At 43.1% G+C, this 13,425-nt stretch overlaps 1 protein-coding gene across 5 annotated transcripts in view; it reads right to left on the reverse strand.

Annotated features, from left to right (window-relative positions):
• The window catches only part of SLC9A6 (solute carrier family 9 member A6), a 52,663-nt gene that overhangs the window by 10,878 nt on the left and 28,360 nt on the right, over positions 1-13,425 (reverse strand). For 3 of the 5 annotated variants that reach the window (XM_045068028.1, XM_045068025.1, XM_045068027.1), the window contains 5 exons: positions 10,273-10,384; positions 9,229-9,382; positions 5,057-5,146; positions 3,891-3,921; positions 1,559-1,638 (listed from right to left, as the gene is read on the reverse strand). In XM_045068028.1, coding sequence (XP_044923963.1) covers positions 1,559-1,638; positions 3,891-3,921; positions 5,057-5,146; positions 9,229-9,382; positions 10,273-10,384 — 467 coding nt within the window. The remainder of the gene's footprint in view (positions 1-1,558; positions 1,639-3,890; positions 3,922-5,056; positions 5,147-9,228; positions 9,383-10,272; positions 10,385-13,425) is intronic. The other 2 variants (XM_045068026.1, XM_004773676.2) reach the window with 1 other exon arrangement.

Here is a 13,425-nt window from a genome sequence, read left to right on the forward strand (position 1 = left end):
TATGCAGAAAATGTGCAAAACATTTTATGCAGGAAACATTAAACAATTTTTGTTAAATCAGAGGGAAGAAAAAGCCCCAAGAGATATGGGAGTGGCTTATACCCAAAATGCTGATAATGGAGCCAGAAGTAATGACATAATCATTAAACAATTTTAAAGAGGCAGGATCTCTCTCCCTACTGGGAGGCTTAATACAATACCACAGATATGCTTGCGTTCTGGTTTCCATAGAGTATTTTCATTTTGAGTACTTACAAAAAGTGATTGTAAAAATCTAGCAAATGGAATATAGTAAGTAGTAGCTTCTAATGATAAGTGCCAAGTGCATTCTTCTTAAATACACAAAGCTTTCATCAGCAAGTCGAAAGCGAGGGAACCATTTTTTACATGGTTTTCCCAAACTGGCTTTGGTGGGACATAAACCGGGTTTTGATTCATTTACTAATAAGCCTCAGCCTAAAAGAATTGCATGCTCCCTTTTCCCAGTTCAATTTTCAAATAAGAAATTGATTTTTTAAAAAAAGATTTTATGTATTTGACACACACAGAGAGAGAGAGACAGCACGAGACAGCATGCTCACGCACAAGCAGGGGCAGAGGGAAAGGGGGAAGCAGGCTCCCCGCTGAGCAGGGAGCTCGATGGCCGACTCGATCCCAGGACCCTGGCACCATGACCTGAGCTGAAGGCAGATGCTTAACCCACTGAGCCACCCAGGTGCCCCTAAGAAATTGATTTTTTTTTAAAGATTTATTTGACATAGAGAGAGAGAGATCACAGGTAGGCAGAGAGGCAGGCACAGAGAGAGGGGGAAGCAGGCTCCCCGCTGAGCAGAGAGCCCGACGTAGGGCTTGATCCCAGGACCCTGAGATCATGACCCGAGCCGAAGGCAGAGGCTTAACCCACTGAGCCACCCAGGTGCCCCTAAGAAATTGATTTTAATAAATAGTAAGGGATAAAGTATTTTCTGAAAGGCATGATTTAAACAGGTTATAGAACATAACACAACCCAAAGCAGCGCTATGAGGAACACTTATAATAGAAGACAGAGATTTGGCAAACAATGAAACACTGGCACCTTGAGTGGATAGGCGAATCTTCTAGTGTCCTGGCAGGCCAGGGAAAAGCAAACCCACCACTGGCTACTGCGGTATCTAATATGACTCTGTTTTCATCTCATCTGCATGCTTTTCCCTGAGGCAGCCTTTCCTCTTTTACCCCAGCACACTGACAAGGACTGGCAAATAACCTTTTGCAAGATTCACTGAATTAGGTAAAAGACAGCGACTGCTCCATAAAGTCTCCCATAAGGGCTCCTGAGGCCCATCACACAGCTACCTTCTGCACTAACCGCTCCCTGCTGGCTCGTGGGTTTTCAGAGGGATTTATTTGTGGGGACTGTCTCTCATAACCTTCTCCATCCACCACACTGAAGGGGAAAAGGAAGACCAAAGGTAGGTTTTGTAGTCCACTTCAGGAAGGGAATAGTCAAAACAGCCATCCCATTAAATTGTAACTGGCCATGTTCACACTACCATTTCTCCCCTCAGTTAAGGATACTTATGGTCAAAGTTGTACCATATCCGGAAAAGCCAGGCACTCTCGGCTTTGGTGGTTCTTCTCTCATTTTCAGGGATACCCTGCAAACAGATAATAAAGAAATAAATCCATATACCAAGATAAAAAAATACATTTATTTAGAACGATTTCTTTTTAGACTTGGAAATATAGCCTACTTCACACAAGATACCCTCTATCACAGGTAGCATTAGACATTTAATAGCTTGTATACTGCAGCTTTGGAATACGGAACTGAAATGTTTTTCTGAATACCTCTATTACTCAGGCTGCCTGCTGATTTATGAGTCTACTGTCATTTAAAAAAAAAAATCAATGTGTGATAATTCGCCCTTAAATCTGCAAGACTTACACCCACAATGTGAATTGCATCTTAACAGAAAACATCACATTGACATCCCTATCTTTGGGAGTTGTTATGGGTCCCAAAAGTAACGGGCTTCTGCAAAGATGCTATGTTCTTAGAACACTACCAAAATGAAAGCAAGCAGAAAAATTCCATGGTAAGCCTGACTGGCTAGAAGGGAAAACTAACAAAGCAAGCAGGCCTCTTTTAAAATAGCTTCCAAAAACAAACTGGGTCCTTATTTGTAATGCGGTACAGTCAGCAGTGGGGCAGTTAGGTGATCTGGTTCCTGTCAGCTCTGACATGAACTAGTTGGACATGTCCCTTACCCTCCCTGAGCCTGGATTTTTTTGTGTACACAGCGTGAGGGGTGAAGAATCTCAAAGGCCCTTTCTAGCATGGATGTTCCACGGTCCCAGGCTTTCTGAAGGACACAGAGTTTAGATTCTGGGTTTTGGTTCTTTCCTGTCTTTCATGATCTTCAAAATAAATAAGTAAATTTTTCTCTCAACATGTACCCAAACATACACAAAGTAAGAATGTTTGAGAATACTGCATGGGTTTACAGGAGCTGAAAAACACCTGCACTTCCATTCACACTGGTACACAAAGGTTTGTATGTCTCTGTGTTTTGAAGAGCAATGGGTCTATAAATCTCATGACCCCCTCTCTACATAAACACCTATACCTCTAACCCCCACATACTCTGTGCTTCCTAACACGTTCCTCTCTGCTTCCCAGTGGACACTCAAAATACTGACTACATGATGCAACAAAGCAAGATACCCACAGGGTTTTGAAGGCAAGGGAAAAATGTTTTGTTTTGTTTTTTCTGTATCTCACAGGTGGTACTCACCTACCTGGTTTTGTTTTTCCCATCTCTCCTCTGTGAGGGGACATAGCAGGGGGAGACTTACCATGACCAAGCGCTGGTCTGGTGAATCGTATGATATTTGATTCTTGTTGGGACACGGGGATGGAGGCCTGAGGAACTACTACCCCTTAGAAACTACCCCAGCAGCTCGGCATCATGGGGATTGGTCCAGCCTGGTTTGCACAAGTATTTCAAGCCCATGAAACTAAACTAGTCTGGTTTGGACCACAAAAGAGGCAAGTACTTACTGTATTACATACACACTCGTCACTCAACAGTTAACAAAATTAGCATTTAGGAAATGAATCTGAGAATTTTTTTTTTGAACCACCCAGAAGACAAACAGACCACCGCTTGTTTCAGACAAGAAAAAGAATGTGTTTTGGAAGAGAGACTTTCCATCTTTCAAAACATTATTTCTGTGATTTCCCATCTAATGTCTAGGATGGAGTCACGTATTCAGTGGTGCTCAGAAACCATGAAAAAGCAGATGGAAAACACCAGAAATGGGTGGCCAGTCTAGAGAAGGCACCTACCAGGGTCAGGTTCAGAGGAACAAGTGAAAAAAGGACACCTAAAATTAAGCAAGGAGACCTGGCCAAGGTAGAGGCACAGGACGAGAAAGTACATTCTCCTGACCAGCCAGGGAAGACTGGCTAAGGACCGCAAAGCTTCTAGGTGGTTCTCAAGGGCAGCTGCTGGTCATCCAATTTGAGAGTTACACAGGAAGAGCAGCTGGAGTGGAGCTGACATCAGAGACAAGCCTTCATGCGCAAACCAGAGTGGAAAAAGGCTCCATGTGCCAGAGCCGCCACTTGAAAACTAGGAGTGCTTAAGGGACTGTTTTGCTCCACGGCCAAACCCAGGCCGGCCCAAAGACAGGAGAGCTGTCACCCCCGATAACCATATGTTGTCTAAAATTTGGTTTTGTCCCTATCAAGCAGTGAGAAAAGCCAGGAATGATGTCAGTTAAAAACTGGTGCAAACAGGACAGAGTCTAAATAACAGTGGCATGAAGTGTACGGTAGGCCATTTCTTTCCGAGTGGCTGCACGTTCGACAGGAACGCTAGAGACAACATAAACGCATATTTACCAAGTGCTCTTGGTCGGAATCAACACCAACCCTAAAGGAGAAACACAAAAGGCAAATGAGATCCTGAGGCCAAAATGAGGTCTAGTCCCCTGTGCGCCGTGTCAGGCTGCTACTTTCCCCAACACACAAGCTATGGAATGGTGACTCTTTTCTTGCTTCTCTCTGGTTGTTGGTGTAGATTTTTGGCTCCTGCCACTTTCCTTAGCAACAGCTTGGATCCCGAGGCAGGCAGGGTCTACTAATGATTCTCTTCCTGCAATCCCACTTACCAGTTTCAGAAAAATAACATTCTCTTCACTGAATGGCAGGGCACTGGAGGCTGGATAGGAACCACTGGATAGTTCCAAACACAAGGCCGGCACGGCGCAGTTCCAGGAGGGAGCTGCGTGTTTGCGGACCTCTCAGCTCTCATGGCAACATTCTGTTATGATGACTGAAGAGAGGGCCCAGTTACAGTTGTTTTCACAGGCTAATGGACAGATATTAGCCTGGCTTCTTCATAATTATCTTTCATCTGCTTAAAATTCCTTTCCGTATCCCAGGGAACAGCTTCATTAAGAAGCTCTCTTGGACTCCTCTCTCGCAACAGCAGCTCCCACCAACTCTGTCTGTTCTTTCTCTACCCTGTTTCTCACATCCTTCTCTCCTTTCCATTCCAACAGCTCAAGCTCAGGCCTCACCGTGACTCATGAGGTCTGTCGCAATTGGCTATAAGGTTGTCTGACTGCCAGGATACCCCCTCGAGTGAGCTGTCTAAAGTACAGAACTCACTTGGCAAAAGACTTTGAGGGTGGCTTATAACCCAGAGGGCCAAGCCTAAAGCCCTTTGGGTGGCACCGAGGACTCTAAGACTAGTGACGCCTGCCACTCCAACCTAGCTTTCCACCCTCATTTCCCCTCATTCTCTTCTATATACCCTGTATTAGCCATCCCCACCTACACCTGTCCCCAGACCCATACTCTCCCGAGCCTCCGTGCCTTTGCCCTCTATCTGAAATGCACTGTCCCTCATGTGTTTCCTAGTCTTTTGGTAGGCTCCAAAAGAACCATTCTGAGACCCCTGCAGCTGGAACCATTCTTTCCTCTGTCCTACAGCACTTTCTAGATTCCTCTATAATAATACTTTTTTCCTCTATAGTAATACACAGTAGAGTATAATTATTTACCTGTCAGTCTCCCCAAATAGACTGTGAGTTCCTTGAGGGTAAAGGCCATGTCTCAATTCATCTCTGTAGCCCCAGAGTCTAGCACAGTACCTGATACACAATAGGTGCTCAAATGTTTATCGATTAAGGTCACTACTACAGACAACACAAGAAAAATAGCAGTGTGAGTAGCTGTAGCAGTAGCATCCCAGAAAATGAATACACTAAAGGGAGGAAAATGATGCAAGACCTCATCTGGAAGGCGAGTGAATCATGGTCAAGTGCTTGAAAACAGATGGCCATGACCAGATTCATAATTCAAAAGGCTCATCTTGTCTTTGTTAAATGGCCAGAAGCTGTTTAATACCTTCTTAGCCGTATTGAACTCCAGCCACATTTGTGCATCTAAAGTGACATCTAGTGGTCTTGGCGATAGCACATTTGCAATACTTGGAATGTTACTGGAAGCCAGTTCAGTGTAATAAACATTTATAGAGCAATTATTATCTGCCAGGCACTGTGCTAGGCACAGGGCATAGACATGAATGAGACACAGCACCTGCCCTCAAGGAGCTCACAGACTAGTGGGGGGCACAGACACAACTAGAGCGCAATCCCCAGGGGCTTTGCCTCTGGGGAAGGCCGGGCTCCAGTCTGGCCTCAGCTCCTTTCTAGCTGGGTGAACTTGGCTATGCAGCCTGATGAACCCCAATTTTATACCTGGAAAATGGGGACCATATCCACCACACAGAGTTGATGCAAGGATTAAATGAGAAATGTAGCTAGAGAGTTTAAAAGCATCTGAAGCCTCATCTCACCCCCACTGGACAGTCGGCTCTTCGGCCATTACAAGACTGGCCGACAGAAGTGCTGTAACAGCCATGGCCACGTTAAGCAAAGGGAAGAGGGGGTCCGACAGAACAGGGCAAAGGGAGGAGGCGTTTGAGCTGTGCTATTTCCTGGGGGGGGGGCGGTGAGGGTGAAGGAGAAGTCCAGGCAGAGGAAACAGTATGAGCAAAGGCTCGGAGACCGAGAAGTGCCAAGTCTGTGCGGGAAATGACAGGGAGCCAAGTGTGACTGTCACAAGCTACGTGAAAGGACGCAGGAAGAGCTGGCTGGCTGGCTCTAGCTCACTGAGGAGCCTTTGTCTGCACAACAGCTGGAGCAATCCTTTCTTATGGTCCAAGAGATCATGTCACTCCCTTGCTTTCAAATCCTAGAAGATTTCCAATTGGATTTTAAAATCCAAACTCCCCACATCCTACAAGGCCAGATAGCAGAGCTCCTCGAACTACGGCTCACAGGCCCCATCCTGTATGCCTCCTGTTTTGATGGAACACAGCCAATCCAAGGGATTTACTCATTATCTATGGCTGCTTTCACGCTAGAGTTGAGTAGTTGAGACAGAGACCATACGGCCAGCAAAACCTAGAATATTTACTATCTGGCCCTTTTCAGGACACACTTGCCAACCCTTGCCCCTGTAGGATCTTGCCCATCTCAGCTCCTGCCCACCCTTCAATCACTATATTCCAGCTATGTGGGCTTTTTTCCCCCTCAGTTTATTAAACAGGCAAAGTTTGCTCTTGCCTCAGGGCCTTTGCACTTCTGTTCCCCACTGCCTGGACCATTCTTCTTTCTGCTCACTGTTTAACTCATAATCTCTTGTCATTCAGTTAGACTGAGCTCCAGTGGAACCTCAGAGAGACCTTACCTGACCTCTGCATATAAAAGTCACTCTATCCCCAGTTGCTCTCACAGTATCGTGTTTGTCATCACAGCACTAAATTGTTTTCTCCATATATTTGTTTGCTGGCTTATTGTCTGTGTTCTCTTACTAACGTGTAGACTTTTCTATATTACTGCTACCACTGTATCTCTCCAGAGCAGGGTCTTTTACCCTTTGCATTACTGATATTTTGGTCCAGACAATTCTTTGCTGTGGGGGTGCTGCTCTGTGTCCTATAGGATGTTTAGAGGCATCCTTGGCCTCTGCCAACCAGATGCCAGGAGCAGCCCCGTCTCTTTGTGACAATCAAAAATGTCTCCAGACATTGCCAAACTGCAGCCCTCCATTGAGAACCACGAAGTCAGGGCCTAAAATAGTGCTTGGCACGTGGCTGGCGATCAATTGGTATTAATCAAATGAATGAATAAAAGGTACATTGGAAATGCTGTACCAAGATCTCTACAGACATTAGCTCACTGAATCCTTACAGCAACCCTCAAGGAGGCAGGTACTATTACCCACATGTTACAAATGAGGAACCTGAGGCATAAGAAGAGTTAAGAATTTGCCCAAGACCACAGAATTGGAGAATGAAGGAGCAAGAACTCGAAGTCAAAACTCGGTCTGCATGAATCTTAAATTTAAGGACTTCTCAGCAGCTTCAAAATTGTACTAGACAAATCTGGGGGGAGGGAAAGGAAACTTAAAATCCAGCCCCTGCTCACAAAGAGGCCAAAAAGCCCCAACCAAGCACAGTAAGAACTAACCTAAGATTGTAAGGCAATGCATGTAAGTAAGTGCCAAATTATGCTCCAGGACAGGCAAGATGGCACCGAAGGGCTTGCAAATCTGGTGAGGAGGATTCAACTCTAGGTGGGTTTTTTTTCAGGGGGCAGTGGCAGGCATGGGTATTTTGTGTGGAGAGTTGTTAGGAAAGAGAACTGAGTCCAAGGAAATGCTGAGACTCTACCGAAGAGCATTACTTTTCATAAATTATCTTATATGGAATTTTGTTCTTCTCAGTAGAATAAGGACGAATCTTCATTTACAAGCTCTTAAGGCAAGAAAGGAGTTTAATCCTTCCAAAAGTGAACACCTTCATTTCTTGATGCAGCACGTTCTACAAGAAATGAGGTGAGACCCGAGGCTCCTCTGTCTGTGACTTCTCTGTATGACCTTGAACAACTTAGAAACTTTTAAAGCCACTATTTCCTCACTTGTAAAATGGAGCTATTGTGATTAGATGAATACATGAAATGTACTTAGCCCAATGCCCAGCACATAGTAGGTGCTCAACAAATGCCAGGTCCTCCCTGAAGTAATGATCTGGATTAGAAGAACATTATTTGCAATTATATACAATAATAGCACAGAAATGGTAAGAAAGGATTTTGAAAAGTAAAAAGAAATAAAGACAATAATAACATTCAAAGTGTGATTTAGGGCCGGCTAGTCTCTAGAATGTCTAAGGGAAAGGCATAATAGAATGGAAAAAGTAGAGAACAGATTCTATAAAACATGAAATACTGTTTTCTCTAATGAACCCTACACATTCTAGAGGCTCAGCAGAAGGTCTATGAAGTTTCAGCCAAACACAGAACTAAAATCTACAAAAGCTTTAGCAACACAGGCTGCTGTATCCATGGAGACAATGCAGTACTCCTGAGAGACAGGGAGCTTTCCAACTGAATACATTAACTAGTATGAATTTAACACTAAGACCTTGCAATCTTGGCCTTGGACTGTCAGGTTAGAGACAGTGCTGATCATAAAGTTGAGAGAGAAGGATAACGTCTAGCTATCTGATTAGGATTGGAATAAACTGAACTGTCTTATATGCTGCAGATGAGAAGAAACATCTTCTATCTGGTCAGGTGATATGGATCAAAAGCCTTAAATATAGGCATATCCTTTGACCAAGCAATGCCACTCCTAGGAATGTATCCTAAGGAAATAATTGAACAAGGGCACAGTGGTGTGTACATTTATGTATGCTCATGCTGTTAATGGTAACACTTAAGAGCAAAATCCTCAAATGGTAATGGTAACAGAAAAATCCAAGAAATAATGCAAAAACCCAAAGATAGGGATTTGGTTACATAAATTATGGTGTATGCAGCCATGAAGTTCTGATGTAAATACACTTCCTAACATAAATGCCCACGCTATAATTACGTTTACAAATCGCTTTACAAGAATACTTGCAGCATTGCCCCTTTCTGTTAAAAATACATGTTAATGCATAGCAAGAGATCTGGATGGACATCCCTCAAAGTGTAAACAATGGTTTTTAACTTTCTTTTGCACATTTCCGATTTTCTCTGTACTACAGGTTACGTAATTTTTAGAAGGGAAGAATAAAACATTATACATTTGTCAAAGCTTAAACTTTTCTCATAATGGAAAGAAAAAAAACCCTAAATTAGAATTTAATATGAAAATGAGCTTCCCAGGCACTACCTACCTTATATGCAAGCATGAAAGCATGGCAGTGGTACCACCGCCAAATACCCACACGGTAAAAAACACGATCAGAAGTGTGGTGCTGAACATCATTTGCCGTGCGTAAGTGGCAGTATCGCGAATGGCCAAGGCAAATGCCATCGCGCCACGGAGGCCTGGAAGGGAACGAAAGAGGCTTTCTTCAGTAACTCACTACTAATGTGAGCTTCAGAAATTCAGAGAAGTAAGGCACATTCTAAGAACTCAGAAGCATGTGAACAAATATGTAATATATACTAACACACAAAAGTATATACAGATACAGAGAATGAGTAGAGGATCCTAACATGTGCTGACCCTTTAGCAATATTTTGAATTTTATTTTTAAACTTACACGCAGTGACATCCACTCTTTTTGGGCGTGCAGTCCCAAAAAGTGGGACAGTGTGGACAGTGGCTTAGAGGCGTGTGTCCTTGGTACTACATCTTTGGTACTACATCCTTGGTACAAATTCCTTGGTACTACATCTTTCTAGTTGCACCTCTCTGTCACCCTGCCAAACCCCTGAGCTGTTCTCCACCACTGTGCTTTTGTCTTTTTGAGAATGGAACCCTTTGAGACTGGCTTCTTTCTCACGCAGCGCAACGCCTCTCAGGCACTGTGCGTATGTATCCCCAGTTGGGCATTCCAGTGCTAAGGAGCACCCCATGGCCTCATGGACATCCTACGGTGTGCCTACTGGTTCACCCACTGGGCTATTTCCAGGTTTTGGCAATTATGACTACGACTGCCATAAACCCTCACACACAGGTTTCTGTGTGAAAATACATGAATCCTTATCTTCTTTACAACATGTGACATATTTCTGAACCAGGAATTTGAAAACAGAAAAAAATTCTGACAGAAGGGAACGGGACACTATAAAAAGAATTTTCTACTGGAGGTTGCAACTTCAATGTTTAAGGGAGTCATATTACTAGTACATCATTCCTGTTTAAAATCAAGCTAGCATATGTGTTGTGAGTGGTTCCGTGGAATGGGCCAAGAGGGAAAGTTCCAACTTACCAGCAAACATCATCATGTGCTGAAAATTTGATCCAATCTTACTTCTTCTACCCAAATTAAGTAAGAGGGACAAGGGGTAAATATTAGCCGCTCTTCCCAAGAAAATAGCAATCTAAAATTAATAGGTTAAGGCTAATTTCATTTTGCTATTAATATTATCTAGACTACACACTCAAGACGGGGAAAGGCTATCTTCAGCAGCTTAGTCTCTGGGGTGCCTGGGTGGCTCAGTCAGTTAAGCATCTCTGGATTTTTGGCTCAGGTCATGATCTCTGGGTCATGAGACTGAGCCCTGTGCATGTCCCTCCAACCCCAACCCCACGCTCTCTCTCTCAAATAAATAAATAAAACCTTTTTTAAAAAAAGTTCAGTCTCTAACAGTCTTTTGCTTTTGCTAACAGAGTGCTGTCTAATGGAACTTTCTGCCATGACAAAAAATATTCCGTATCTGCCCCCAACACGGTGAGTGTCTGAATGTGACTTGTGCGATGAGGAACTAAACTTTCAGTTTTATTTAATTTAAATTAACTTAAATTTAAATAATTACATATGGCTAACTGGTACCAACTTGGACAGCTCTAACATATAGGAAATTCATTAGATGAATAGAAACATTTTTAAAAGCTGATCTTCTTTGGAATAACTGTAAGATTATTAATGTAATAGGTTAAGTCATCTTAATTTAAGTCAGTGTTGGTGGGAGGGAGAGTAATACTGGCTAAACTTGCCCTTGCTTCCTTGGAACAAACAGACGGGCAGCTCTAACCCCTCCTACCATTGATTTTCCTACTGGCCCAGGTGTGTTCCTCCAAGTCTACCATATCCCCACTGCTTCAAAAGGAAGTCTTAATGGGAATGCAGACTGGTTTGAACTACAAACCAATCCTCATGTCTTTTTGCCCACTTAGCTGTGTAGACACTCCTGCTTTGCAATTACAATTTTTATGATACAGTCTCCACCCCATTTTCTAAAAGGGATAAAAAGGAGCATTTAAGACACAAAACAAGACAAGGCAGGGGAAGCTGGGGGAGGAGAAAAAACAAACTAGGTGGAGTAAAGAGTGTTGACCGGAGTAACTTTGGAAGTGGACAGAGTCTGTAAGACTAAAGGCAAAAGGAACTGCACAAAGGCATCATGGGCTTGTTGGTCAGGTTGTTTCCCATGGGGAGTACTGGTTAACGATTCTGATGCTCCTACGTATGCTGGAACAATTAAGGGAATGGGATGGTGGACAGTGGGAGCCAGATTTCTCACTATTGGAATGGGAATTCATGGATCATCAAGAGGAGGAGGCCAGGATGATGCGTGTGGTAATGGATTAGAGTTAGAGACATCAGTATGAACTTATGCTTAGATTAATAGCGATATGGATGATTACATACACACATATAGGTATATGTGCATACAGGAGCTAGTACATACATACATCTTTCCTCCCAGTGTCAGCTGAGGGTGCCTAGAAGCCAGGACACCCCAGTAACACTGAACACACTCACAGCTTAGATCTTGGTTTCTAATACCATTCCCCAATAAAAGGAACCAGGGATCCTTGGGAAAATGTTGATTTGATGTTGGAACAGGAAATACACAAGATGAGCATGAAGCATCTTCCCTAGAAAGTAAGGCAGTGCTCAGAAAAAATTTCGAAACACACAACGATGGGAGTGTGCCAAAGGAGCAAAGTACCCACTGAACGAGCTCCTGATGGCCAAAGCTGGAACAGTTTGGGCAACAATATTTTTAAATGTAGTAATGTATTATAATCCGAAGTATAAAATAAATTCCAGTGAGTCCATACTGATATAAATGAAAATAAAACAACAAATGGAGAAGAATAGGTAAGTCCTCCATACAAAGAATTCTAAATAATTTCGTAGATACTCTGTCCTTGAGAAAGTGGAACCTAACTTCCTGCTGTGGATGGTGACTCCCTTCCAAGTGGGACAATAGAGAAAGGGAAAAAAAAAATGAATGACTTTACAGTGGTGCAACCTGATAAACACTATCTCAGTCAAGTGATGAATGCTAATACCATCATTATTCGCATGCTAATGAGTATATGCCCTTGATATAATGTGATGAGAATGGCATCTTACTTCTGCATCTTCCTCCCAAATAATGCACAACCCCAGTCTAATCATGGGGAACACATCAGGAATTCTAGTCGTGACACATTCTGTAGCAGCCCTTCAAAACTATCAAGGACCATCAAAAAGAAGTCTGTGAAACTGTCACAGTCAACTGGGACCTAAGGAGGCATGACAACTAAATGAACTGTGGCATCTTGGATGGGATTTTAGACTAGATAAAGGCCATTAGGGAAAAACTCTTGAGAATCTGCGTGAAGGACAAGCTTCAGGCAACGATAATGTGTCAGGACAAGCTTCAGGTAACGATAATGTGTCAATACTGGTTCATTAATTGTGATGAGTGTACCATGCTAACGTGAGAAGTTAATAACAGGGGAACCTGGCTATGGGGTATAGGAGAACCTTCTATATTATCTTCACAATTTTTCTTTATTTCTAAAACTAGTCTAGAATGCAAAGGTTATCAAAAATAGTGAGTCCCTAAAAAAAGAAAGAAAAGAAAAAAAAAAAGAACAACAAAACACATGGGCCAATGTGGCAGTGACTGCTAGTTATATCCCCAGTATATATCCCTCCTTTCCTCTCTAGCAGCAGACCCTCCTCACTTTCACCTCTAATTTTCATCTGCATACACAGTTACCTAGATAAAGAACAGAATTCCCAGCTTCTCCTGCAGGTATGTGTAACCCAATGGATGTTAAGTGGAAGTGATGTGTGGCTATTCTGGATCATGTCCTTAAAGGGATTGGCAGACACAGGGGAGAGCCATGCTGGCCCCTAAGAAGAAGGGCAACTCCTGAAGGATGGTTGCAAGAAGGCTGCTTGGGTCCCTGAGCTGCCACACTAGTTCAGACTTTGACACAAGAAAGAAAGAAATGTCTATCTTGTTTAAACCTTGGTTAATTTGGGTCCTTGTCACATAGCATCAAGCCTATATCCTAACTAATAGAGCTGGCAAGAGGACAACTCTTTCCTGCTAAAAGTCAATATTCCTGGTAGGCTTTTGCATTGAGGAACCTGAATTCCTGACAGACTCAAAATATAGAGAATATTTAGCCTCAT

This window comes from Mustela putorius, unplaced genomic scaffold (assembly GCF_011764305.1).
Source record: "Mustela putorius furo isolate JIRA1106 unplaced genomic scaffold, ASM1176430v1.1 tig00003899_pilon_pilon_pilon, whole genome shotgun sequence".
In the NCBI taxonomy this organism is placed as follows: Eukaryota; Metazoa; Chordata; class Mammalia; order Carnivora; family Mustelidae; genus Mustela; species Mustela putorius.